This window comes from Protomyctophum parallelum (assembly GCF_964188405.1).
Source record: "Protomyctophum parallelum genome assembly, chromosome: 5".
In the NCBI taxonomy this organism is placed as follows: Eukaryota; Metazoa; Chordata; class Actinopteri; order Myctophiformes; family Myctophidae; genus Protomyctophum; species Protomyctophum parallelum.
Genome location: NC_139702.1, coordinates 6,122,381 through 6,150,232, shown reverse-complemented (window position 1 = coordinate 6,150,232; position 27,852 = coordinate 6,122,381). Strand labels below are relative to the sequence as shown.

The 27,852-nt window shown below is 42.4% G+C and overlaps 1 protein-coding gene across 3 annotated transcripts in view; it reads left to right on the top strand.

Moving 5' to 3' along the window:
- Positions 1 to 27,852, top strand: part of LOC310859344 (VPS10 domain-containing receptor SorCS1-like) — a 245,180-nt gene that overhangs the window by 205,822 nt on the left and 11,506 nt on the right. For 2 of the 3 annotated variants that reach the window (XR_014569292.1, XM_083765826.1), the window contains exons 20-23: positions 621 to 754; positions 2,886 to 3,009; positions 4,167 to 4,279; positions 26,485 to 26,619. Coding sequence is in view for 2 of the 3 variants with exons in the window: in XM_083765826.1 (XP_083621952.1) it covers positions 621 to 754; positions 2,886 to 3,009; positions 4,167 to 4,279; positions 26,485 to 26,619 (506 nt within the window). In the remaining variant the exon portion in view is untranslated. The remainder of the gene's footprint in view (positions 1 to 620; positions 755 to 2,885; positions 3,010 to 4,166; positions 4,280 to 26,484; positions 26,620 to 27,852) is intronic. The other variant, XM_083765827.1, reaches the window with a different exon arrangement.

Sequence of the window (27,852 nt, the reverse complement as noted above, 5' to 3'; positions counted from 1 at the left end):
TTGCAACGAGACTGCAAAGTTGCTGTTTCCTTGTTGTGAAATTGTTCTCTTCGCAACGGCGTTTCACCGAGTGGTGGATTCAATTTAATCAAGTACTGTACACAGAAAATGCCCTGATTGGGGAATTTCCTGAAAAGAGCAGTTTTTTTTCTGGGCCATGCTAAACAACCTCACCTGATGACATACTCAGGTGAGTTTCAGTGATGTCATGAGTGTCATTTTTGTGTTATTAACACAGATACAATGGCATCCATTAATGGCATGTTAACTTTCCAGGAATAGAAAACCTGCAGTTTCTATTAGCTTCGATTCCCCATCGATGTCGTCACTGCAAGGCTGTCCACAGAGTTACCAGACAAAAATGGTACCAAATTATAATTGGCATTATAGTGAGGACCATGAATTATACGAAGATATAGGTTAAACATGGTCCTTTAGGTCTGCATGCTTCGTCCACGCCGCTGCTCCTAACCCTCGTGGTTTCACATTTTGCATTGGAGAGCCTGCAGCGTTGTTCTTGTTGTCTCCCAGTGTTTTGGTCTCTCTGTGTGTGCAAACAGAGCTGCACACAGCAGTAGAGCAGCGAGTTCACTCCGTGATGTATCTGTGTGCCTGAGTAGGTCACCTGGAGCACATCCATCTCTCAGCTCCCTTTGTGGCCGTGAAGAATAAGGAGGTGAACCTCACTGCTGTGCTGTGGCCCAGCCAAGTGGGAACGGTCACCTACATCTGGTGGATCGGAAATAATTCCGAGGTACGTCTTCGGAGGCTTTCGCACCTTTTCATTACATTCCATGTTTGCATCTTTTCTTTTCCCTCCTCTCCTCCTGGCAGCCGCTGCTTTTGTAATTAACGGCGTTGCCAGTTTCTTCTGCTCTCATGCGTGAGTTGGGATCTTAATTCAGCTCGACTGCCTCTGTGCAAAGGGTTGCAATTTGTGGCCACGGTAATCTGCTGTACTCTGATAAATAGTCGCAGGGCGTGCTGACTTCTAAAACACATAGCCGTGGTTCAATCACTGATAGCCACTGAAGTGTGTCCATCTTATTATTTTCATTTTTTTACTTTTACACTCTTCCAACTAAGGTCTAAGTTGATCAATCCCCAGAGACTTAAATGATAACGTGATTCATCTAAACTGCTCGCATAAACTGTCACTACTTCATGCATGATGAAGCACTAGTTTTCAAAAATAAATGTGTGTGCAATAAGGGGTGATTTATGCACAGTTTGTGCTTTGTTGTCGCACATTGATAATAGTCGATGTACATGTACTGTAAGCTCCCAACGTATCTCAGCACTAGGGCTGTCGCGGTTACATAATTTAAACCGCGGTGCGATCAATTGGCTCAGAAGCGTGATATGCGATATTGTGCGATATAGTTCTCAAGCCCCCTTTAAAATGAATGAAAAAATACATTATTAATAAACGAAAGTTACACTAAGCTTTACTTTACTATGTTGCTTTATAAATGGCAGAGACGACAATGTTTATTTAAAATTAATCTTCAATTAGTCCTGGTCTTCATTAATTTAATATATTAATTTAATATATTAAATGAATGGTGTAAAACCGAAAGCAGTAATGAAAATGGAACACACCATCAACTGCCTATATAACCCGCAACGGCTTCAGAGAAGAACGCAAATTGATAATTGTTCCGTTTGCTGCTTGTTATTATGATAGTTGCTCCGTGAGTTTGGAAGTAAAGAAGAGCTTGTGAATCAGCAGACCATGAATGATATAGCTTAACACAACTCTTCTTTACTTCCAAACTCACGGAGCAACTATATCAGCCTAATAACAAGCAGCAAACAGAACAGTAACGATATTCCCCGCTTCACGCGATATGCGATATCGCGATATGCGATAAATGCGATAATTGCGACAGCCCTACTCAGCACAACGCATGTCACGTGAGCTTCTGGCTCGGCCATTTTATATGCACGACACCGGCACACAACCAAGTGTATAGCGGGCCTGTAATGCAACAGATGACGCGTGGCTCTGAATGCCACAGTTAAATCTAAACCTGGCTGCCATATAGTACACATTATGGCGTGCGTGGGACACTAGTGTCTCATTCCTAGAACCGTATCTGTCTTTATAATTGCAGTGAATGTGTTTATTCGGCGGCGCCCGCCGGGGCGCCCATCACTAGCACGGGCAGTTATGCATGACGAACGGAGGCAGTATTAGCATCTCTGAGCCATTTGAAGAGCAAATGGAGATGTGGAAAAACGACAGCAGGCGCCGGCGGTGTCACACAGGAACTCCCTGTGGACCGGGCTGGATGTGGCTCCTCTGAGACTGTAGTGTGTGTGTGTGTGTGTGTGTGTGTGTGTGTGTGTGTGTGTGTGTGTGTGTGTGTGTGTGTGACTGCGCGTGCATGTGCGTGTGTGTGTGCGCAGAGAAATGTAGAGGTTGGAGGTTGGTCTTTTTTTCCCCGAGCACCAAAAATAGCAGATACACAAGCTCACATTGCGTCACGTTGTGAGTTTATATATCTGTAATTTTAAGCTTCAGGGTTTCTGTTAAAAATGGTAAATAAATTCGTAAAAATTGCATTCATAAAATCACCATCCAAATTTGTTTCACATCCTCACAAGTATAGTAGCACAAACGTGTGTGTGTGTGTGTGTGTGTGTGTGTGTGTGTGTGTGTGTGTGTGTGTGTGTGTGTGTATGTGTGTGTGTGTGTGTGTGTGTGTGTGTGTGTTTGCGTGCGTGCGTGCGTGCGTGCGTGCACAGTGGTTGGCTGGATGACACTTCTGTAGTGTAAATAACAGTATAGCATGAGATATTAACCAGGCGTCTCTCATAGGAATTCCCTCACCTTCCCTGTTTTTTATCCCCTCATATCTCTCCCTCTCTCTCTCTCTCAGCCCGTAATCACCCTGGAGGGAAGCGTGGCGTGCACGTTCTCCCGGGAAGGCATAAACACAGTCACCGTGCAGGTGTCCGCTGGGAGCGCTATTCTGCAGGACAGGAAAAACATTGCTGTCCACGGTGAGCCCACTATTCCTCCTCCTCCTACCTCCCTCCTCCACTGGGACTTTCATACAGCGCTAAAAGGAAAAAAAACAAACACACGCACACACTGACTGAAGGAATGCCGCCAGGGTCCACTTTAATTAAACGTTCCCTTTTTTTTCGTTTACAAAGTAAATACTATCAGTCTCGGATAGATTTTTAGCTTGCTCCCTTGGTGGTGAATTAATGGCCGAACCCTTGCATTTAATGGCAGCAGGAGGGGGAATGAAATCCTATTTCGACGAGGCTTTTTATCAGTGGTGGGAATAAGTGCGAACTTAAGTAAAAGTACCAATACTGTAATGTAGAAATACTCTGTTACAAGTAAAAGTCTGGAATTCAACATTTATTTGAGTAAAAGTACAAAAGTACTGGCTTCAAAATTTACTTGGTGGTGGTGGCTCAGGGGTAGAGTGCCTGGATGGTAACCGTAAGGTTGCCAGTTCGAACCCTGGCTCCCCCAGAGTTACTGTCGAAGTGTCCTTGAGCAAGACACTGAACCCCTAATTGCTCCCGATGTGCTAGTTGGTGCCTTGCATGGTTTCCGCTGCCATCGGTGTATGAATGTGTGTGTGAATGGGTGAATGTAATGCACAATCTCTGTAAAGCGCCTTGGATAAAGGCGCTATATAAATGCACCATTTACCATTTACTTAAAATACCTAAAGTAAAAGTGCTCATTATGCAGAATGTCCCATTTAATGTTTTCCAATGAATGAAAATCTTTTGAAAATACCAGATAGATCGGCTATTTTCGAATAGTTTTCAAACAATTGTAGTAGAGTAAAAGTACAATATTTGCCTCTGAGCAGTAGCCTACTTAGTTAAGAGGGGTGGTTAGACCAGTCATTAGTCCTACAACTACAACCTCTCACATATCAAACCCTCACCCTAAACCTAACCTCCCACGGGGCAGCACACCTAAACCTAACCTTAACCCAAGTCTAACCAGTAACCAATGACTAGTCTAAACTAAGTATGCACCCCAGAAGGAATAACGTACAGAAAATTTGACATACTCAAGTATAGTACAAATACCTCAAAAACATTGTACTAAAGTACAGTACTTAAGCAAATGTACTTCGTTACTTTCCACCACTGCTTTTTATTAGTTTGTATTATTTTTTTTGCAGAGTACTTCAGATCGCATCTGCTGGCGTTCTCGTCGAATCTGGACGACCACAACCCAGACGTGCCGGAGTGGAGGATGGACGTGAGCCGCGTGCTGAGGAAGGCTCTGATCCAGGTATAGTGCTGCCAAGAGCCGCTAGCCTGGCGCGGCCCAGACTCATAGCGCCGCTAGCCTGGCGCGGCCCAGACTCATAGCGCCACTTAGCCTGGCGCGGCCCAGACTCATAGCGCCACTAGCCTGGCGCGGCCCAGACTCATAGCGCCGCTAGCCTGGCGCGGCCCAGACTCATAGCGCCGCTAGCCTGGCGCGGCCCAGACTCATAGCGCCGCTAGCCTGGCGCGGCCCAGACTCATAGCGCCGCTAGCCTGGCGTGGCCCAGACTCATAGCGCCACTTAGCCTGGCGTGGCCCAGACTCATAGCGCCACTAGCCTGGCGCGGCCCAGACTCATAGCGCCGCTAGCCTGGCGCGGCCCAGACTCATAGCGCCGCTAGCCTGGCGCGGCCCAGACTCATAGCGCCGCTAGCCTGGCGCGGCCCAGACTCATAGCGCCGCTAGCCTGGTGCGGCCCAGACTCATAGCGCCGCTAGCCTGGCCCGCGTGGCCCAGACTCATAGAGCCGCTAGCCTAGCGCGGCCCAGACTCATAGCGCCGCTAGCCTGGCGCGGCCCAGACTCATAGCGCCGCTAGCCTGGCGCGGCCCAGACTCATAGCGCCGCTAGCCTGGTGCGGCCCAGACTCATAGCGCCGCTAGCCTGGCGCGGCCCAGACTCATAGCGCCGCTAGCCTGGCGCGGCCCAGACTCATAGCGCCACTAGCCTGGCGCGTCCCAGACTCATAGCGCCGCTAGCCTGGCGCGGCCCAGACTCATAGCGCCGCTAGCCTGGCGCGGCCCAGACTCATAGCGCCGCTAGCCTGGCGCGGCCCAGACTCATAGCGCCGCTAGCCTGGCGCGGCCCAGACTCATAGAGCCGCTAGCCTGGCCCGCGCGGCCCAGACTCATAGCGCCGCTAGCCTGGCGCGGCCCAGACTCATAGCGCCGCTAGCCTGGCGTGGCCCAGACTCATAGCGCCGCTAGCCTGGCGTGGCCCAGACTCATAGAGCCGCTAGCCTGGCGCGGCCCAGACTCATAGCGCCGCTAGCCTGGCGTGGCCCAGACTCATAGCGCCACTAGCCTGGCGCGGCCCAGACTCATAGCGCCGCTAGCCTGGCGCGGCCCAGACTCATAGCGCCGCTAGCCTGGCGCGGCCCAGACTCATAGCGCCGCTAGCCTGGCAGCGGCCCAGACTCATAGCGCCGCTAGCCTGGCGTGGCCCAGACTCATAGCGCCGCTAGCCTGGCGTGGCCCAGACTCATAGCGCCGCTAGCCTGGCGCGGCCCAGACTCATAGCGCCGCTAGCCTGGCACGGCCCAGACTCATAGAGCCGCTAGCCTGGCGCGGCCCAGACTCATAGCGCCGCTAGCCTGGCACGGCCCAGACTCATAGCGCCGCTAGCCTGGCGCGGCCCAGACTCATAGCGCCGCTAGCCTGGCGCGGCCCAGACTCATAGCGCCGCTAGCCTGGCGCGGCCCAGACTCATAGCGCCGCTAGCCTGGCGTGGCCCAGACTCATATAGCGAGGATTCACTGACGTTTCCTCCCTGCATATAGTGAACCCTCGCTATGAGTCTGGCCGTGCCAGGCTAAAGCACCGCCGCCGCCGCCCGGGCGTCCATTTCAGCAGTGGTGGTAGAAGTACTCGTATGTTTTTACTCAGGGAAAAGTAGCAAATACCGCAATGTAAAAATAGCTCTGTTAAAAGTGAAAGGCCTGTGTTCAAAATGTTACTCGAGTAAAAGTACAAAGGTATTTGGCATCAAATCAAGATCTACAAGCTCACGACGCATCGCAATGTGACGAGTTGTGAGCTTGTAGATCGGCTATTTCCAAATGGCCTATGTATTTATGTATTTATTTATTGAAAAAGGTTGATGCACAGTTTACAAGGTTGGTGACAGGTGCATAGGACAAAAAGTGCATATATTCAAAAGGGAATCTCTGATAGTGACATCAAAGAAAAGGACCCGCACACCGTCAGGAACTTTTGCAATTTCCTGACAGTGTGTGGGTGCTTTTCTTTGATGTCATCATGAGATCCCCTTTTGAAAATGGCCTAGTATGTATAAAACAGGTCTAAAGTGGTTAATGTATGTTTTATAACAATTTGCATCTGCAAAGTATCTAGCGGCAAAGGTTTTATTGCCTTTGAGGTATAGTGAAGTAGAAGTAAAAGTACAGAAAACGGAAAATACTCCATACTTAGTTGCTTTCCACCATTGGGTTTCATGGGACCACGGGGGAATGGTTTGAATAGAGCGTGACCCCGCGGCACTCTGAGAGATGAGTCTGACTTTTATGATGATCAATGGCAAGGCAAGGGAAGATGAAAAAAAGATATCATTCTGAATGGTTTATACTTAGTTGCGTGACACGGAGTATAAATCAGACATTATGGCGGTGACCTGGCCTGTCATCAACGTAGAACTGGGCTTTTACTGTCAGCTCAAAGTTCAGGGCCATGTTTGTGCAGTTCAAACGAAGATGTTGTGTAGTGTATGGATTTATTTATTTATTTGTTCATTTTCTTTGAAGGTATTGAAAAGATCATTTCATGTCACATCTCATGCACAGGCCACTAATAGAGATTGAAAGCACTATGCAAAATATACTTTATTTATTTCTGGTCCATTATGGAATAGAGTGACGCCATTCTCGGTTCACAATTGATTTCTTCTGGGAAGTGCCAATGAAATACATGACAAATATTATGCATTTTTTTTATACTTAATGTTAAATTGCGGTGAGTCATGGAGGCAGGCGCACTGTCTAAAATAAAAGCAGCACACACACATACTGTACAGTAGTACAGATTAACATGACTCTGTTCTGATTGAAAGCAACACCACAAATACTGTACGTCAACTAGACCATTAGTTAAATCAATCATTTTAACCACTTATCATACATTAAGCTATTCCAATAGCAGATCTACAGTACAAGCTCACTTCTTGCCGTGACGCAAGCTTGTAGATTTGCTCTTTTTGAAAAATATAAAATTTCATATCAAACCCCTCCCCTAAACTGATATTTTGGCCACGGCCCTCCGTCTGAAAATATTTTGTGCCCGGGACCCCCATAAGAAAAGATGTGTGCCAAAATGATTCCACATTTTTCACAATATTCCACAAAATGTTTAGAAAATCTCCAATCTCAGCTTGATGGAGATGGGCTATTTTCAAACAGCTGAATACAGTATAAAGTGGTTAAATTGACTCTTCTGATGCTACTGTATTAATACATATTTTATGCTATATAAACATAATTTAGCTGGGGCCCGGAACCCCCTCAAGTACTTATTGAACCACTGAGCTAGCATGTGAAGACCTTGTACGCATTCAACACATTAAACAGAATAAAACTGGTCCTAGCAACTATGTTGTACTGTAAAATGGCAATGCCCTGGCACAATGTTTTCTTTCTTGTTTTGTGCATAAATCCATCCATTGTGTATAAATACGTATAAATCCAGTGGTGGAGTACTCAGATTTGTGAAAGTAGCGTACCAATGACACTGGAAACGTTCTGCATTCAACATATTACTTGAGTAAAAGTACAACATTGTTGTCATTGAAATGCAGATTGTTATGCAGAAATCACCTATTTCACAATCATATGAATGAATAATGCACTTATGCGCTCATCAGTTTGAAGTAGCAGGTAGTAAAGGAGGCATTGTTGTTATACCTATAATCATACACACCATACTTGATTGATAGTGCAGTACATAGTGCTTTAACGAAGGTGCCCTAGATGTCTGAACTGTCTTGGTCCCCCCCTTTAACGGCAAATATCATTGCCACAAAGCTGATAGGCAAGTTGTGAGCTTGTAGAACTGCCATTTTTGCCAATGGTCCGCCTATTTTCCGTTGAATGATTGTCTTCTACTACCAGAATTTGGACACTCAATATAGGGCAGAGGTCCCCAGAGAAATGAGTTGATATAGTACCAGTTAAACCACTTGTGCTGCGACGCGACACGGTGTGAGCTTGTAGATCTGCTATTTTTGAAAAAATGTAATCAATCTAGAACATGTGGAATAAACTTTCTCTTAGGACCAATGATTCGCCATACAACTCATTGCAACCAAACGGTTGCGAGTAGTTTCATGAAACCATTATCCTCAATGGCAGTTGCAAGGAGTTGCATTGGTGTGACATGTCCTTAAACTGTTTTGTTGCAAGGAGTTGCATTGGTGTGACATGTCCTTAAACTGTTTTGGTGCAAGGAGTTGCATTGGTGTGACATGTCCTTAAAACTGTTTTGTTGTAGGAGTTGCATTGGTGTGACATGTCCTTAAACTGTTTTGTTGCGAGGAGTTGCATTGGTGTGACATGTCCTTAAACTGTTTTGTTGCGAGGAGTTGCATTGGTGTGACATGTCCTTAAAACTGTTTTGTTGTAGGAGTTGCATTGGTGACATGTCCTTAAACTGTTTTGTTGTAGGAGTTGCATTGGTGTGACATGTCCTTAAACTGTTTTGTTGTAGGAGTTGCATTGGTGACATGTCCTTAAAACTGTTTTGTTGTAGGAGTTGCATTGGTGTGACATGTCCTTAAAACTGTTTTGTTGTAGGAGCTGCATTGGTGTGACATGTCCTTAAAACTGTTTAGTTGCAAGGAGTTGCATTGGTGTGACATGTCCTTAAAACTGTTTTGTGGCAAGGAGTTGCATTGGTGTGACATGTCCTTAAAACTGTTTTGTTGTAGGAGTTGCATTGCTGTGACATGTCCTTAAAACTGTTTTGTTGTAGGAGTTGCATTGGTGTGACATGTCCTTAAAACCGTTTTGTTGCAAGGAGTTGCATTGGTGACATGTCCTTAAAACTGTTTTGTGGCAAGGAGTTGCATTGGTGTGACATGTCCTTAAAACTGTTTTGTTGTAGGAGTTGCATTGGTGTGACATGTCCTTAAAACTGTTTTGTTGTAGGAGTTGCATTGGTGTGACATGTCCTTAAAACTGTTTTGTTGTAGGAGTTGCATTGCTGTGACATGTCCTTAAAACTGTTTTGTTGTAGGAGTTGCATTGGTGTGACATGTCCTTAAAACTGTTTTGTTGCAAGGAGTTGCATTGCATTGGTGACATGTCCTTAAAACCGTTTTGTTGCAAGGAGTTGCATTGCATTGGTGACATGTCCTTAAAACTGTTTTGTGGCAAGGAGTTGCATTGGTGTGACATGTCCTTAAAACTGTTTTGTTGTAGGAGTTGCATTGGTGTGACATGTCCTTAAAACTGTTTTGTTGTAGGAGTTGCATTGGTGTGACATGTCCTTAAAACCGTTTTGTTGCAAGGAGTTGCATTGCATTGGTGACATGTCCTTAAAACTGTTTTGTTGCAAGGAGTTGCATTGGTGTGACATGTCCTTAAAACTGTTTTGTGGCAAGGAGTTGCATTGGTGTGACATGTCCTTAAACTGTTTTGTTGTAGGAGTTGCATTGGTGTGACATGTCCTTAAAACTGTTTTGTGGCAAGGAGTTGCATTGGTGTGACATGTCCTTAAACTGTTTTGTTGCAAGGAGTTGCATTGGTGTGACATGTCCTTAAAACTGTTTTGTTGTAGGAGTTGCATTGGTGTGACATGTCCTTAAAACCGTTTTGTGGCAAGGAGTTGCATTGGTGTGACATGTCCTTAAAACTGTTTTGTGGCAAGGAGTTGCATTGGTGTGACATGTCCTTAAACTGTTTTGTTGCGAGGAGTTGCATTGGTGTGACATGTCCTTAAAACTGTTTTGTGGCAAGGAGTTGCATTGGTGTGACATGTCCTTAAAACTGTTTTGTGGCAAGGAGTTGCATTGGTGTGGCATGTCCTTAAAACTGTTTTGTTGTAGGAGTTGCATTGGTGTGACATGTCCTTAAAACTGTTTTGTTGCAAGGAGTTGCATTGGTGTGACATGTCCTTAAACTGTTTTGTTGCGAGGAGTTGCATTGGTGTGACATGTCCTTAAAACTGTTTTGTGGCAAGGAGTTGCATTGGTGTGGCATGTCCTTAAAACTGTTTTGTTGTAGGAGTTGCATTGGTGAGACATGTCCTTAAAACTGTTTTGTTGTAGGAGTTGCATTGGTGTGACATGTCCTTAAAACTGTTTTGTTGTAGGAGTTGCATTGCTGTGACATGTCCTTAAAACTGTTTTGTTGTAGGAGTTGCATTGGTGTGACATGTCCTTAAAACTGTTTAGTTGTAGGAGTTGCATTGGTGTGACATGTCCTTAAAACTGTTTTGTTGCAAGGAGTTGCATTGGTGTGACATGTCCTTAAAACTGTTTAGTTGTAGGAGTTGCATTGGTGTGACATGTCCTTAAAACTGTTTAGTTGTAGGAGTTGCATTGGTGTGACATGTCCTTAAACTGTTTTGTTGCAAGGAGTTGCATTGGTGTGACATGTCCTTAAAACCGTTTTGTGGCAAGGAGTTGCATTGGTGTGACATGTCCTTAAAACCGTTTTGTTGCAAGGAGTTGCATTGGTGTGACATGTCCTTAAACTGTTTTGTTGCAAGGAGTTGCATTGGTGTGACATGTCCTTAAAACCGTTTTGTGGCAAGGAGTTGCATTGGTGTGACATGTCCTTAAAACCGTTTTGTTGTAGGAGTTGCATTGGTGTGAGATGTCCTTAAACTGTTTTGTTGTAGGAGTTGCATTGGTGTGACATGTCCTTAAACTGTTTTGTTGCAAGGAGTTGCATTGGTGTGACATGTCCTTAAACTGTTTTGTTCCAAGGAGTTGCATTGGTGTGACATGTCCTTAAAACTGTTTTGTTGCAAGGAGTTGCATTGGTGTGACATGTCCTTAAACTGTTTTGTTGTAGGAGTTGCATTGGTGTGACATGTCCTTAAACTGTTTTGTTGTAGGAGTTGCATTGGTGTGACATGTCCTTAAAACTGTTTTGTTGTAGGAGTTGCATTGGTGTGACATGTCCTTAAAACTGTTTTGTTCCAAGGAGTTGCATTGGTGTGACATGTCCTTAAACTGTTTTGTTGCAAGGAGTTGCATTGGTGTGACATGTCCTTAAAACTGTTTTGTTGTAGGAGTTGCATTGGTGTGACATGTCCTTAAAACTGTTTTGTTGCAAGGAGTTGCATTGGTGTGACATGTCCTTAAACTGTTTTGTTGCAAAGGAGTTGCATTGGTGTGACATGTCCTTAAACTGTTTTGTTGCAAGGAGTTGCATTGGTGTGACATGTCCTTAAAACTGTTTTGTTGTAGGAGTTGCATTGGTGTGACATGTCCTTAAACTGTTTTGTTGCAAAGGAGTTGCATTGGTGTGACATGTCCTTAAACTGTTTTGTTGCAAGGAGTTGCATTGGTGTGACATGTCCTTAAAACTGTTTTGTTGCAAGGAGTTGCATTGGTGTGACATGTCCTTAAAACTGTTTTGTTGTAGGAGTTGCATTGGTGTGACATGTCCATAAAACTGTTTTGTTGTAGGAGTTGCATTGGTGTGACATGTCCTTAAAACTGTTTTGTTGCAAGGAGTTGCATTGGTGTGACATGTCCTTAAAACTGTTTTGTTGCAAGGAGTTGCATTGGTGTGACATGTCCTTAAAACTGTTTTGTGGCAAGGAGTTGCATTGGTGTGACATGTCCTTAAAACTGTTTTGTGGCAAGGAGTTGCATTGGTGTGACATGTCCTTAAACTGTTTTGTTGCAAGGAGTTGCATTGGTGTGTCATGTCCTTAAAACGGTTTTGTTGCGAGGAGTTGCATTGGTGTGACATGTCCTTAAAACTGTTTTGTTGCAAGGAGTTGCATTGGTGTGACATGTCCTTAAAACTGTTTTGTGGCAAGGAGTTGCATTGGTGTGACATGTCCTTAAAACTGTTTTGTTGCAAGGAGTTGCATTGGTGTGACATGTCCTTAAAACTGTTTTGTTGCAAGGAGTTGCATTGGTGTGACATGTCCTTAAACTGTTTTGTTGTAGGAGTTGCATTGGTGTGACATGTCCTTAAAACTGTTTTGTTGTAGGAGTTGCATTGGTGTGACATGTCCTTAAAACTGTTTTGTTGCAAGGAGTTGCATTGGTGTGACATGTCCTTAAACTGTTTTGTTGCAAGGAGTTGCATTGGTGTGACATGTCCTTAAACTGTTTTGTTGCAAGGAGTTGCATTGGTGTGACATGTCCTTAAACTGTTTAGTTGTAGGAGTTGCATTGGTGTGACATGTCCTTAAACTGTTTAGTTGTAGGAGTTGCATTGGTGTGACATGTCCTTAAACTGTTTTGTTGCAAGGAGTTGCATTGGTGTGACATGTCCTTAAACTGTTTTGTTGTAGGAGTTGCATTGGTGTGACATGTCCTTAAACTGTTTTGTTGCAAGGAGTTGCATTGGTGTGACATGTCCTTAAACTGTTTTGTTGCAAGGAGTTGCATTGGTGTGACATGTCCTTAAACTGTTTTGTTGTAGGAGTTGCATTGGTGTGACATGTCCTTAAACTGTTTTGTTGCAAGGAGTTGCATTGGTGTGACATGTCCTTAAACTGTTTTGTTGCAAGGAGTTGCATTGGTGTGACATGTCCTTAAAACTGTTTTGTTGCAAGGAGTTGCATTGGTGTGACATGTCCTTAAACCGTTTTGTTGCGAGGAGTTGCATTGGTGTGACATGTCCTTAAAACTGTTTTGTGGCAAGGAGTTGCATTGGTGTGACATGTCCTTAAAACTGTTTTGTGGCAAGGAGTTGCATTGGAGTGACATGTCCTTAAAACTGTTTTGTGGCAAGGAGTTGCATTGGAGTGACATGTCCTTAAAACTGTTTTGTGGCAAGGAGTTGCATTGGTGTGACATGTCCTTAAAACTGTTTTGTTCCAAGGAGTTGCATTGGTGTGACATGTCCTTAAAACTGTTTTGTTGTAGGAGTTGCATTGGTGTGACATGTCCTTAAAACTGTTTAGTTGTAGGAGTTGCATTGGTGTGACATGTCCTTAAAACTGTTTTGTTGTAGGAGTTGCATTGGTGTGACATGTCCTTAAAACTGTTTTGTTGCAAGGAGTTGCATTGGTGTGACATGTCCTTAAACCGTTTTGTTCCAAGGAGTTGCATTGGTGTGACATGTCCTTAAAACTGTTTTGTGGCAAGGAGTTGCATTGGAGTGACATGTCCTTAAAACTGTTTTGTGGCAAGGAGTTGCATTGGTGTGACATGTCCTTAAAACTGTTTTGTTCCAAGGAGTTGCATTGGTGTGACATGTCCTTAAAACTGTTTTGTTGTAGGAGTTGCATTGGTGTGACATGTCCTTAAAACTGTTTTGTTGTAGGAGTTGCATTGGTGTGACATGTCCTTAAAACGGTTTTGTTGCAAGGAGTTGCATTGGTGTGACATGTCCTTAAACCGTTTTGTTCCAAGGAGTTGCATTGGTGTGACATGTCCTTAAAACTGTTTTGTTGCGAGGAGTTGCATTGGTGTGACATGTCCTTAAAACTGTTTTGTTGCAAAGGAGTTGCATTGGTGTGACATGTCCTTAAAACTGTTTTGTGGCAAGGAGTTGCATTGGTGTGACATGTCCTTAAAACTGTTTTGTTGCAAGGAGTTGCATTGGTGTGACATGTCCTTAAAACTGTTTTGTGGCAAGGAGTTGCATTGGTGTGACATGTCCTTAAACCGTTTTGTTGCGAGGAGTTGCATTGGTGTGACATGTCCTTAAACTGTTTTGTGGCAAGGAGTTGCATTGGTGTGACATGTCCTTAAAACTGTTTTGTGGCAAGGAGTTGCATTGGAGTGACATGTCCTTAAAACTGTTTTGTGGCAAGGAGTTGCATTGGAGTGACATGTCCTTAAAACTGTTTTGTTGCAAGGAGTTGCATTGGTGTGACATGTCCTTAAAACTGTTTTGTGGCAAGGAGTTGCATTGGTGTGACATGTCCTTAAAACTGTTTTGTGGCAAGGAGTTGCATTGGAGTGACATGTCCTTAAAACTGTTTTGTTGCAAGGAGTTGCATTGGTGACATGTCCTTAAACTGTTTTGTTGTAGGAGTTGCATTGGTGTGTCATGTCCTTAAACTGTTTTGTTCCAAGGAGTTGCATTGCTGTGACATGTCCTTAAAACCGTTTTGTTGCAAGGAGTTGCATTGCATTGGTGACATGTCCTTAAAACTGTTTTGTTGCAAGGAGTTGCATTGCATTGGTGACATGTCCTTAAAACCGTTTTGTTGCAAGGAGTTGCATTGCTGTGACATGTCCTTAAAATTGTTTTGTTGCAAGGAGTTGCATTGCATTGGTGACATGTCCTTAAAACTGTTTTGTTGCAAGGAGTTGCATTGCATTGGTGACATGTCCTTAAAACCGTTTTGTTGCAAGGAGTTGCATTGCTGTGACATGTCCTTAAAATTGTTTTGTTGCAAGGAGTTGCATTGCATTGGTGACATGTCCTTAAAACTGTTTTGTTGCAAGGAGTTGCATTGGTGTGACATGTCCTTAAAACTGTTTTGTGGCAAGGAGTTGCATTGCATTGGTGACATGTCCTTAAAACTGTTTTGTGGCAAGGAGTTGCATTGCATTGGTGACATGTCCTTAAAACTGTTTTGTTGTAGGAGTTGCATTGGTGTGACATGTCCTTAAAACTGTTTTGTTGCAAGGAGTTGCATTGGTGTGACATGTCCTTAAAACTGTTTTGTTGCAAGGAGTTGCATTGGTGACATGTCCTTAAAACTGTTTTGTTGCAAGGAGTTGCATTGGTGTGACATGTCCTTAAAACTGTTTTGTTGCAAGGAGTTGCATTGCATTGGTGACATGTCCTTAAAACTGTTTTGTTGCAAGGAGTTGCATTGGTGACATGTCCTTAAAACTGTTTTGTTGCAAGGAGTTGCATTGGTGTGACATGTCCTTAAAACTGTTTTGTTGCAAGGAGTTGCATTGGTGACATGTCCTTAAAACTGTTTTGTTGCAAGGAGTTGCATTGGTGTGACATGTCCTTAAAACTGTTTTGTTGCAAGGAGTTGCATTGCATTGGTGACATGTCCTTAAAACTGTTTTGTTGCAAGGAGTTGCATTGGTGACATGTCCTTAAAACTGTTTTGTTGTAGGAGTTGCATTGGTGTGACATGTCCTTAGAACTGTTTTGTTGCAAGGAGTTGCATTGGTGTGACATGTCCTTAAACTGTTTTGTTGCAAGGAGTTGCATTGGTGTGACATGTCCTTAAAACTGTTTTGTTGCAAGGAGTTGCATTGCATTGGTGACATGTCCTTAAAACTGTTTTGTTGCAAGGAGTTGCATTGCTGTGACATGTCCTTAAAACTGTTTTGTTGTAGGAGTTGCATTGCATTGGTGACATGTCCTTAAAACTGTTTTGTTGCAAGGAGTTGCATTGCATTGGTGACATGTCCTTAAAACTGTTTTGTTGCAAGGAGTTGCATTGCATTGGTGACATGTCCTTAAAACTGTTTTGTTGCAAGGAGTTGCATTGCATTGGTGACATGTCCTTAAAATTGTTTTGTTGCAAGGAGTTGCATTGCATTGGTGACATGTCCTTAAAACTGTTTTGTGGCAAGGAGTTGCATTGCATTGGTGACATGTCCTTAAAACTGTTTTGTTGCAAGGAGTTGCATTGGTGTGACATGTCCTTAAAACTGTTTTGTTGCAAGGAGTTGCATTGGTGTGACATGTCCTTAAAACTGTTTTGTTGTAGGAGTTGCATTGGTGTGACATGTCCTTAAAACTGTTTTGTTGTAGGAGTTGCATTGGTGTGACATGTCCTTAAAACTGTTTTGTTGTAGGAGCTGCATTGGTGTGACATGTCCTTAAAACTGTTTTGTTGTAGGAGTTGCATTGGTGTGACATGTCCTTAAAACTGTTTTGTTGCAAGGAGTTGCATTGGTGTGACATGTCCTTAAAACTGTTTTGTTGTAGGAGTTGCATTGGTGTGACATGTCCTTAAAACTGTTTTGTTGCAAGGAGTTGCATTGGTGTGACATGTCCTTAAACCGTTTTGTTCCAAGGAGTTGCATTGGTGTGACATGTCCTTAAAACTGTTTTGTTGTAGGAGCTGCATTGGTGTGACATGTCCTTAAACTGTTTTGTTGCAAGGAGTTGCATTGGTGTGACATGTCCTTAAAACCGTTTTGTGGCAAGGAGTTGCATTGGTGTGACATGTCCTTAAAACTGTTTTGTTGCAAGGAGTTGCATTGGTGTGACATGTCCTTAAACCGTTTTGTTGCGAGGAGTTGCATTGGTGTGACATGTCCTTAAACTGTTTTGTTCCAAGGAGTTGCATTGCTGTGACATGTCCTTAAAACCGTTTTGTTGCAAGGAGTTGCATTGCTGTGACATGTCCTTAAAACTGTTTAGTTGCAAGGAGTTGCATTGCATTGGTGACATGTCCTTAAAACTGTTTTGTTGCAAGGAGTTGCATTGCATTGGTGTGACATGTCCTTAAACTGTTTTGTTCCAAGGAGTTGCATTGCTGTGACATGTCCTTAAAACCGTTTTGTTGCAAGGAGTTGCATTGGTGTGACATGTCCTTAAAACTGTTTTGTTGCAAGGAGTTGCATTGCATTGGTGACATGTCCTTAAAACCGTTTTGTTGCAAGGAGTTGCATTGGTGACATGTCCTTAAAATTGTTTTGTTGCAAGGAGTTGCATTGGTGTGACATGTCCTTAAAACTGTTTTGTTGCAAGGAGTTGCATTGCATTGGTGACATGTCCTTAAAACTGTTTTGTTGCAAGGAGTTGCATTGGTGTGACATGTCCTTAAAACTGTTTTGTTGTAGGAGTTGCATTGGTGTGACATGTCCTTAAAACTGTTTTGTTGCAAGGAGTTGCATTGGTGTGACATGTCCTTAAAACTGTTTTGTTGCGAGGAGTTGCATTGGGGTGACATGTCCTTAAAACTGTTTTGTTGTAGGAGTTGCATTGGTGTGACATGTCCTTAAAACTGTTTTGTTGTAGGAGCTGCATTGGTGTGACATGTCCTTAAAACTGTTTTGTTGCGAGGAGTTGCATTGGTGTGACATGTCCTTAAAACTGTTTTGTTGCAAGGAGTTGCATTGGTGTGACATGTCCTTAAAACTGTTTTGTTGCAAGGAGTTGCATTGGTGTGACATGTCCTTAAAACTGTTTTGTTGCAAGGAGTTGCATTGGTGTGACATGTCCTTAAACTGTTTTGTTGTAGGAGTTGCATTGGTGTGACATGTCCTTAAACTGTTTTGTTGCAAGGAGTTGCATTGGTGTGACATGTCCTTAAAACTGTTTTGTTGCAAGGAGTTGCATTGGTGTGACATGTCCTTAAAACTGTTTTGTTGTAGGAGTTGCATTGGTGTGACATGTCCTTAAAACCGTTTTGTGGCAAGGAGTTGCATTGCATTGGTGACATGTCCTTAAAACTGTTTTGTTGCAAGGAGTTGCATTGGTGTGACATGTCCTTAAAACTGTTTTGTTGTAGGAGTTGCATTGGTGTGACATGTCCTTAAACTGTTTTGTTGTAGGAGTTGCATTGGTGTGACATGTCCTTAAAACTGTTTAGTTGCAAGGAGTTGCATTGGTGTGACATGTCCTTAAAACTGTTTTGTTGCAAGGAGTTGCATTGGTGTGACATGTCCTTAAAACTGTTTTGTTGTAGGAGCTGCATTGGTGTGACATGTCCTTAAAACTGTTTTGTTGCAAGGAGTTGCATTGGTGTGACATGTCCTTAAAACTGTTTTGTTGCAAGGAGTTGCATTGGTGTGACATGTCCTTAAAACTGTTTTGTTGCAAAGGAGTTGCATTGGTGTGACATGTCCTTAAAACTGTTTTGTTGCAAGGAGTTGCATTGGTGTGACATGTCCTTAAAACTGTTTTGTTGCAAGGAGTTGCATTGCATTGGGGACATGTCCTTAAAACTGTTTTGTTGCAAGGAGTTGCATTGCATTGGTGACATGTCCTTAAAACTGTTTTGTTGTAGGAGTTGCATTGGTGTGACATGTCCTTAAAACTGTTTTGTTGCAAGGAGTTGCATTGGTGTGACATGTCCTTAAAACTGTTTTGTTGCAAGGAGTTGCATTGCTGTGACACGGCCTTAAAACTGTTTTGTTCCAAGGAGTTGCATTGGTGTGACATGTCCTTAAAATTGTTTTGTGGCAAGGAGTTGCATTGCATTGGTGACATGTCCTTAAAACTGTTTTGTTGCAAGGAGTTGCATTGGTGTGACATGTCCTTAAAACTGTTTTGTTGTAGGAGTTGCATTGGTGTGATATGTCCTTAAAACTGTTTTGTTGTAGAAGTTGCATTGGTGTGACATGTCCTTAAACTGTTTTGTTGTAGGAGTTGCATTGGTGTGACATGTCCTTAAACTGTTTTGTGGCAAGGAGTTGCATTGGTGTGACATGTCCTTAAAACTGTTTTGTGGCAAGGAGTTGCATTGGAGTGACATGTCCTTAAAACTGTTTTGTGGCAAGGAGTTGCATTGGAGTGACATGTCCTTAAAACTGTTTTGTTGCAAGGAGTTGCATTGGTGTGACATGTCCTTAAAACTGTTTTGTGGCAAGGAGTTGCATTGGTGTGACATGTCCTTAAAACTGTTTTGTGGCAAGGAGTTGCATTGGAGTGACATGTCCTTAAAACTGTTTTGTTGCAAGGAGTTGCATTGGTGACATGTCCTTAAACTGTTTTGTTGTAGGAGTTGCATTGGTGTGTCATGTCCTTAAACTGTTTTGTTGCAAGGAGTTGCATTGCTGTGACATGTCCTTAAAATTGTTTTGTTGCAAGGAGTTGCATTGCATTGGTGACATGTCCTTAAAACTGTTTTGTGGCAAGGAGTTGCATTGCATTGGTGACATGTCCTTAAAACTGTTTTGTTGCAAGGAGTTGCATTGGTGTGACATGTCCTTAAAACTGTTTTGTTGCAAGGAGTTGCATTGGTGTGACATGTCCTTAAAACTGTTTTGTTGTAGGAGTTGCATTGGTGTGACATGTCCTTAAAACTGTTTTGTTGTAGGAGTTGCATTGGTGTGACATGTCCTTAAAACTGTTTTGTTGTAGGAGCTGCATTGGTGTGACATGTCCTTAAAACTGTTTTGTTGTAGGAGTTGCATTGGTGTGACATGTCCTTAAAACTGTTTTGTTGCAAGGAGTTGCATTGGTGTGACATGTCCTTAAAACTGTTTTGTTGTAGGAGTTGCATTGGTGTGACATGTCCTTAAAACTGTTTTGTTGCAAGGAGTTGCATTGGTGTGACATGTCCTTAAACCGTTTTGTTCCAAGGAGTTGCATTGGTGTGACATGTCCTTAAAACTGTTTTGTTGTAGGAGCTGCATTGGTGTGACATGTCCTTAAACTGTTTTGTTGCAAGGAGTTGCATTGGTGTGACATGTCCTTAAAACTGTTTTGTGGCAAGGAGTTGCATTGGTGTGACATGTCCTTAAAACTGTTTTGTTGCAAGGAGTTGCATTGGTGTGACATGTCCTTAAAACCGTTTTGTGGCAAGGAGTTGCATTGGTGTGACATGTCCTTAAAACTGTTTTGTTGCAAGGAGTTGCATTGGTGTGACATGTCCTTAAACCGTTTTGTTGCGAGGAGTTGCATTGGTGTGACATGTCCTTAAACTGTTTTGTTCCAAGGAGTTGCATTGCTGTGACATGTCCTTAAAACCGTTTTGTTGCAAGGAGTTGCATTGCTGTGACATGTCCTTAAAACTGTTTAGTTGCAAGGAGTTGCATTGCATTGGTGACATGTCCTTAAAACTGTTTTGTTGCAAGGAGTTGCATTGCATTGGTGTGACATGTCCTTAAACTGTTTTGTTCCAAGGAGTTGCATTGCTGTGACATGTCCTTAAAACCGTTTTGTTGCAAGGAGTTGCATTGGTGTGACATGTCCTTAAAACTGTTTTGTTGCAAGGAGTTGCATTGCATTGGTGACATGTCCTTAAAACCGTTTTGTTGCAAGGAGTTGCATTGGTGACATGTCCTTAAAATTGTTTTGTTGCAAGGAGTTGCATTGGTGTGACATGTCCTTAAAACTGTTTTGTTGCAAGGAGTTGCATTGCATTGGTGACATGTCCTTAAAACTGTTTTGTTGCAAGGAGTTGCATTGGTGTGACATGTCCTTAAAACTGTTTTGTTGTAGGAGTTGCATTGGTGTGACATGTCCTTAAAACTGTTTTGTTGCAAGGAGTTGCATTGGTGTGACATGTCCTTAAAACTGTTTTGTTGCGAGGAGTTGCATTGGGGTGACATGTCCTTAAAACTGTTTTGTTGTAGGAGTTGCATTGGTGTGACATGTCCTTAAAACTGTTTTGTTGTAGGAGCTGCATTGGTGTGACATGTCCTTAAAACTGTTTTGTTGCGAGGAGTTGCATTGGTGTGACATGTCCTTAAAACTGTTTTGTTGCAAGGAGTTGCATTGGTGTGACATGTCCTTAAAACTGTTTTGTTGCAAGGAGTTGCATTGGTGTGACATGTCCTTAAAACTGTTTTGTTGCAAGGAGTTGCATTGGTGTGACATGTCCTTAAACTGTTTTGTTGTAGGAGTTGCATTGGTGTGACATGTCCTTAAACTGTTTTGTTGCAAGGAGTTGCATTGGTGTGACATGTCCTTAAAACTGTTTTGTTGCAAGGAGTTGCATTGGTGTGACATGTCCTTAAAACTGTTTTGTTGTAGGAGTTGCATTGGTGTGACATGTCCTTAAAACTGTTTAGTGGCAAGGAGTTGCATTGCATTGGTGACATGTCCTTAAAACTGTTTTGTTGCAAGGAGTTGCATTGGTGTGACATGTCCTTAAAACTGTTTTGTTGCAAGGAGTTGCATTGGTGTGACATGTCCTTAAAACTGTTTTGTTGCAAGGAGTTGCATTGGTGTGACATGTCCTTAAAACTGTTTTGTTGCAAGGAGTTGCATTGGTGTGACATGTCCTTAAAACTGTTTTGTTGCAAAGGAGTTGCATTGGTGTGACATGTCCTTAAAACTGTTTTGTTGCAAGGAGTTGCATTGGTGTGACATGTCCTTAAAACTGTTTTGTTGCAAGGAGTTGCATTGCATTGGGGACATGTCCTTAAAACTGTTTTGTTGCAAGGAGTTGCATTGCATTGGTGACATGTCCTTAAAACTGTTTTGTTGTAGGAGTTGCATTGGTGTGACATGTCCTTAAAACTGTTTTGTTGCAAGGAGTTGCATTGGTGTGACATGTCCTTAAAACTGTTTTGTTGCAAGGAGTTGCATTGCTGTGACACGGCCTTAAAACTGTTTTGTTCCAAGGAGTTGCATTGGTGTGACATGTCCTTAAAATTGTTTTGTGGCAAGGAGTTGCATTGCATTGGTGACATGTCCTTAAAACTGTTTTGTTGCAAGGAGTTGCATTGGTGTGACATGTCCTTAAAACTGTTTTGTTGTAGGAGTTGCATTGGTGTGATATGTCCTTAAAACTGTTTTGTTGTAGGAGTTGCATTGGTGTGACATGTCCTTAAACTGTTTTGTTGTAGGAGTTGCATTGGTGTGACATGTCCTTAAAACTGTTTAGTTGCAAGGAGTTGCATTGGTGTGACATGTCCTTAAAACTGTTTTGTTGCAAGGAGTTGCATTGCATTGGTGACATGTCCTTAAAACTGTTTTGTTGTAGGAGTTGCATTGGTGTGACATGTCCTTAAAACTGTTTTGTTGCAAGGAGTTGCATTGGTGTGACATGTCCTTAAAACTGTTTTGTTGCAAGGAGTTGCATTGGTGTGACATGTCCTTAAAACTGTTTTGTTGCAAGGAGTTGCATTGGTGTGACATGTCCTTAAAACTGTTTTGTTGCAAGGAGTTGCATTGGTGTGACATGTCCTTAAACTGTTTTGTTCCAAGGAGTTGCATTGGTGTGACATGTCCTTAAACTGTTTTGTTGTAGGAGTTGCATTGGTGTGACATGTCCTTAAACTGTTTTGTTCCAAGGAGTTGCATTGGTGTGACATGTCCTTAAACTGTTTAGTTGCAAGGAGTTGCATTGGTGTGACATGTCCTTAAAACTGTTTTGTTGCAAGGAGTTGCATTGGTGTGACATGTCCTTAAAACTGTTTTGTTGCAAGGAGTTGCATTGGTGTGACATGTCCTTAAAACTGTTTTGTTGCAAGGAGTTGCATTGCATTGGTGACATGTCCTTAAAACTGTTTAGTTGCAAGGAGTTGCATTGGTGTGACATGTCCTTAAAACTGTTTTGTTGCATTGGTGTGACATGTCCTTAAAACTGTTTTGTTGCATTGGTGTGACATGTCCTTAAACTGTTTTGTTGTAGGAGTTGCATTGGTGTGACATGTCCTTAAAACTGTTTTGCTGCATTGGTGTGACATGTCCTTAAAACTGTTTTGTTGTAGGAGTTGCATTGGTGTGACATGTCCTTAAAACTGTTTTGTTGCAAGGAGTTGCATTGGTGTGACATGTCCTTAAAACTGTTTTGTTGTAAGGAGTTGCATTGGTGTGACATGTCCTTAAACTGTTTTGTTGTAGGAGTTGCATTGGTGTGACATGTCCTTAAAACTGTTTTGTTGCAAGGAGTTGCATTGGTGTGACATGTCCTTAAACTGTTTTGTTGCAAGGAGTTGCATTGGTGTGACATGTCCTTAAAACCGTTTTGTTGTGAGGAGTTGCATTGGTGTGACATGTCCTTAAAACTGTTTTGTTGCAAGGAGTTGCATTGGTGTGACATGTCCTTAAAACTGTTTTGTTGCAAGGAGTTGCATTGGTGTGACATGTCCTTAAAACCGTTTTGTTGCAAGGAGTTGCATTGGTGTGACATGTCCTTAAAACTGTTTTGTTGCAAGGAGTTGCATTGGTGTGACATGTCCTTAAAACTGTTTTGTTGCAAGGAGTTGCATTGGTGTGACATGTCCTTAAAACCGTTTTGTTGCAAGGAGTTGCATTGGTGTGACATGTCCTTAAAACTGTTTTGTTGCAAGGAGTTGCATTGGTGTGACATGTCCTTAAAACTGTTTTGTTGCAAGGAGTTGCATTGGTGTGACATGTCCTTAAAACTGTTTTGTTGCAAGGAGTTGCATTGGTGTGACATGTCCTTAAAACTGTTTTGTTGCATTGGTGTGACATGTCCTTAAAACTGTTTTGTTGCATTGGTGTGACATGTCCTTAAAACTGTTTTGTTGCATTGGTGTGACATGTCCTTAAACTGTTTTGTTGCATTGGTGTGACATGTCCTTAAAACTGTTTTGTTGCAAGGAGTTGCATTGGTGTGACATGTCCTTAAAACTGTTTTGTTGCAAGGAGTTGCATTGGTGTGACATGTCCTTAAACTGTTTTGTTGCAAGGAGTTGCATTGCATTGGTGACATGTCCTTAAAACCGTTTTGTTGTGAGGAGTTGCATTGGTGTGACATGTCCTTAAAACTGTTTTGTTGTAGGAGTTGCATTGGTGTGACATGTCCTTAAAACTGTTTTGTTGCAAGGAGTTGCATTGGTGTGACATGTCCTTAAAACTGTTTTGTTGCAAGGAGTTGCATTGGTGTGACATGTCCTTAAACTGTTTTGTTGCAAGGAGTTGCATTGCATTGGTGACATGTCCTTAAAACTGTTTTGTTGCAAGGAGTTGCATTGCATTGGTGACATGTCCTTAAAACTGTTTTGTTGCAAGGAGTTGCATTGCATTGGTGACATGTCCTTAAAACTGTTTTGTTGCAAGGAGTTGCATTGCATTGGTGACATGTCCTTAAAACTGTTTAGTTGCAAGGAGTTGCATTGCATTGGTGACATGTCCTTAAAACTGTTTTGTTGCAAGGAGTTGCATTGCATTGGTGACATGTCCTTAAAACTGTTTTGTTGCAAGGAGTTGCATTGCATTGGTGACATGTCCTTAAAACTGTTTTGTTGTAGGAGTTGCATTGGTGTGACATGTCCTTAAACTGTTTTGTTCCAAGGAGTTGCATTGGTGTGACATGTCCTTAAACTGTTTAGTTGCAAGGAGTTGCATTGGTGTGACATGTCCTTAAAACTGTTTTGTTGCAAGGAGTTGCATTGGTGTGACATGTCCTTAAAACTGTTTTGTTGCAAGGAGTTGCATTGGTGTGACATGTCCTTAAAACTGTTTTGTTGCAAGGAGTTGCATTGGTGTGACATGTCCTTAAAACTGTTTTGTTGCAAGGAGTTGCATTGCATTGGTGACATGTCCTTAAAACTGTTTAGTTGCAAGGAGTTGCATTGGTGTGACATGTCCTTAAAACTGTTTTGTTGCAAGGAGTTGCATTGGTGTGACATGTCCTTAAAACTGTTTTGTTGCATTGGTGTGACATGTCCTTAAAACTGTTTTGCTGCATTGGAGTGACATGTCCTTAAAACTGTTTTGTTGTAAAGGAGTTGCATTGGTGTGACATGTCCTTAAAACTGTTTAGTTGTGAGGAGTTGCATTGGTGTGACATGTCCTTAAAACTGTTTTGCTGCATTGGAGTGACATGTCCTTAAAACTGTTTTGTTGCAAAGGAGTTGCATTGGTGTGACATGTCCTTAAAACTGTTTAGTTGTGAGGAGTTGCATTGGTGTGACATGTCCTTAAAACTGTTTTGTTGCAAGGAGTTGCATTGGTGTGACATGTCCTTAAAACTGTTTTGTTGTAAGGAGTTGCATTGGTGTGACATGTCCTTAAACTGTTTTGTTGTAGGAGTTGCATTGGTGTGACATGTCCTTAAAACTGTTTTGTTGCAAGGAGTTGCATTGGTGTGACATGTCCTTAAACTGTTTTGTTGCAAGGAGTTGCATTGGTGTGACATGTCCTTAAAACCGTTTTGTTGTGAGGAGTTGCATTGGTGTGACATGTCCTTAAAACTGTTTTGTTGCAAGGAGTTGCATTGGTGTGACATGTCCTTAAAACTGTTTTGTTGCAAGGAGTTGCATTGGTGTGACATGTCCTTAAACTGTTTTGTTGCAAGGAGTTGCATTGGTGTGACATGTCCTTAAAACCGTTTTGTTGTGAGGAGTTGCATTGGTGTGACATGTCCTTAAAACTGTTTGTGTCCTTAAAGCATTGGTGTGACATGTCCTTAAAACCGTTTTGTTGCAAGGAGTTGCATTGGTGTGACATGTCCTTAAAACTGTTTTGTTGCAAGGAGTTGCATTGGTGTGACATGTCCTTAAAACTGTTTTGTTGCAAGGAGTTGCATTGGTGTGACATGTCCTTAAAACTGTTTTGTTGCAAGGAGTTGCATTGCATTGGTGACATGTCCTTAAAACTGTTTAGTTGCAAGGAGTTGCATTGGTGTGACATGTCCTTAAAACTGTTTTGTTGCATTGGTGTGACATGTCCTTAAAACTGTTTTGTTGCATTGGTGTGACATGTCCTTAAAACTGTTTTGTTGCATTGGTGTGACATGTCCTTAAACTGTTTTGTTGCATTGCTGTGACATGTCCTTAAACTGTTTTGTTGTAAGGAGTTGCATTGGTGTGACATGTCCTTAAAACTGTTTTGTTGCAAAGGAGTTGCATTGGTGTGACATGTCCTTAAAACTGTTTTGTTACAAGGAGTTGCATTGGTGTGACATGTCCTTAAAACTGTTTTGTTGCAAGGAGTTGCATTGGTGTGACATGTCCTTAAAACTGTTTTGTTGCAAGGAGTTGCATTGGTGTGACATGTCCTTAAAACTGTTTTGTTGTTAGGAGTTGCATTGGTGTGACATGTCCTTAAAACTGTTTTGTTGTTAGGAGTTGCATTGCTGTGACATGTCCTTAAAACTGTTTTGTTGCAAGGAGTTGCATTGGTGTGACATGTCCTTAAAACTGTTTTGTTACAAGGAGTTGCATTGGTGTGACATGTCCTTAAAACCGTTTTGTTGTAGGAGTTGCATTGGTGTGACATGTCCTTAAAACTGTTTTGTTGTAGGAGTTGCATTGGTGTGACATGTCCTTAAAACTGTTTTGTTGCGAGGAGTTGCATTGGTGTGACATGTCCTTAAAACTGTTTTGTTGCAAGGAGTTGCATTGGTGTGACATGTCCTTAAAACTGTTTTGTTGCAAGGAGTTGCATTGCTGTGACATGTCCTTAAAACTGTTTTGTTGCAAGGAGTTGCATTGGTGTGACATGTGCGTTTGGGCCTAGGTGTTCCCTCTCACAAAATCCTTTCTGATGGTTGTCCTCGACATAAAAAATGTTTGCAAAAAAGTAGTTAAGATAGCATCACAATCATTAACCACTTTATCCATTTGATATCCTATTCAAAAATAGCAGATATACAAGCGCCCCGCTGCCGAAAAATCTCGAAAATGTTTTCTTTAAGAGCCCGTCCCCATCTGGTTCAGTCGACCCACATGTTGCTCCTGTTCTTCTTGTCCCATCATAACCTCTCCTCTTCCCGCTGGACTCCACCAGGCCACAGGAGTGAGAGAAGACCTGCTCCTGGTCACCATCCTGCCAGGGAAGCCCACTGCCTCCGAGTTCTATCTGGTGCCGGACAAACAGTTCACTGAGGCCCGGCCAGAGAAGAGTGCTGCTCATTTAGATCAGGTACGCAATGTTTTCCCTCTCTGGGATACGCGGATGACAGACTTATTTTTGTTCATAATGGAAACACTTTTTTTTATATATATATACATTTACATATACATATACATATATATATATATATAAAAGTTTTGGACATATGAGGTTTCCACCCGACAGAGACAATATATTAATAGAGCCTAAATTTAAGCAGGCAATTTTTTAATTAATGTTTTTTATGAATGTTATATTATTACTGAAATCGTAAATGTCCCCGCTGGTGGTGGCTGAATGAATATCCACTCCCTCTACAGTATTTAAATAAAAACTGTCAGTGCGTGACAACAACACTTACTGTATTCCAGACAGACATTTGAGTGGGTGCGGATGAAAGTAACCTTTGTTGATCTTATTCAATGTCAGATGATGTTTGACGTGTTTATACAGGAGCCAGCCACCCTGGCAGATTATGTTTTATTTTATTTTTATTGCTGCTGTGTGGTGTCACTGCTGTCAAGCATTTTCTGGGAGCTTCTAGTCACTGCTCCCCCTTAAAATAAACCCCCAAAGCTCGAGTTCTTCTCTCCTCCAGCAGATGTCAATGTTGTTCCACTGATGCATGTCCGGGGGAATATATTATGCAAAAAAAAGAGAGTCTAATTCCGGAACACGCCTGAGGAATCTCAACGATAGATTCATCAATAAGCCTGACAAGTATTCACAAGTCATCAAGGGTAACAACTTTTAAACCCCCTCGAGTCACATCTTTGGGTGGAGGAGGGGGAAGTCTCAAAAGGAGCATATAGAAATCCAAGACAAAGAGATTGTCACAGCTGATCGGACCTCTAAATCACACGCATATCAAGATGGACTGCATTAGCTTTAAGCATAACATAATAGATAGCGACTGGTAATAATGTGAGATCTGCTCTTCACAGGAAATATTCCACAGGCATGTCTAGAGAAAGGAACTGGAAGGAAATCAATTTGATTTCTCCCCCTCCCACACACACACACACACACACAGTCACACACACCTGGCTGATTGCATGGCAAGACCCCTCTTTTGCACAGCCATGCAATAAATCTTCATTCAAGGTTGACATCTTGAAAGTGTAATGCGTGGACTGCTTATTAGAATGTATAATAGATTTACTGACCCTGCTATACAGTGGGGGAGAAACTAATTATTCATGGCATAGTCTAAATTTAAACCACTAAGAAATACAGGGAAATGAAGGGGTAGAGGAATTACTC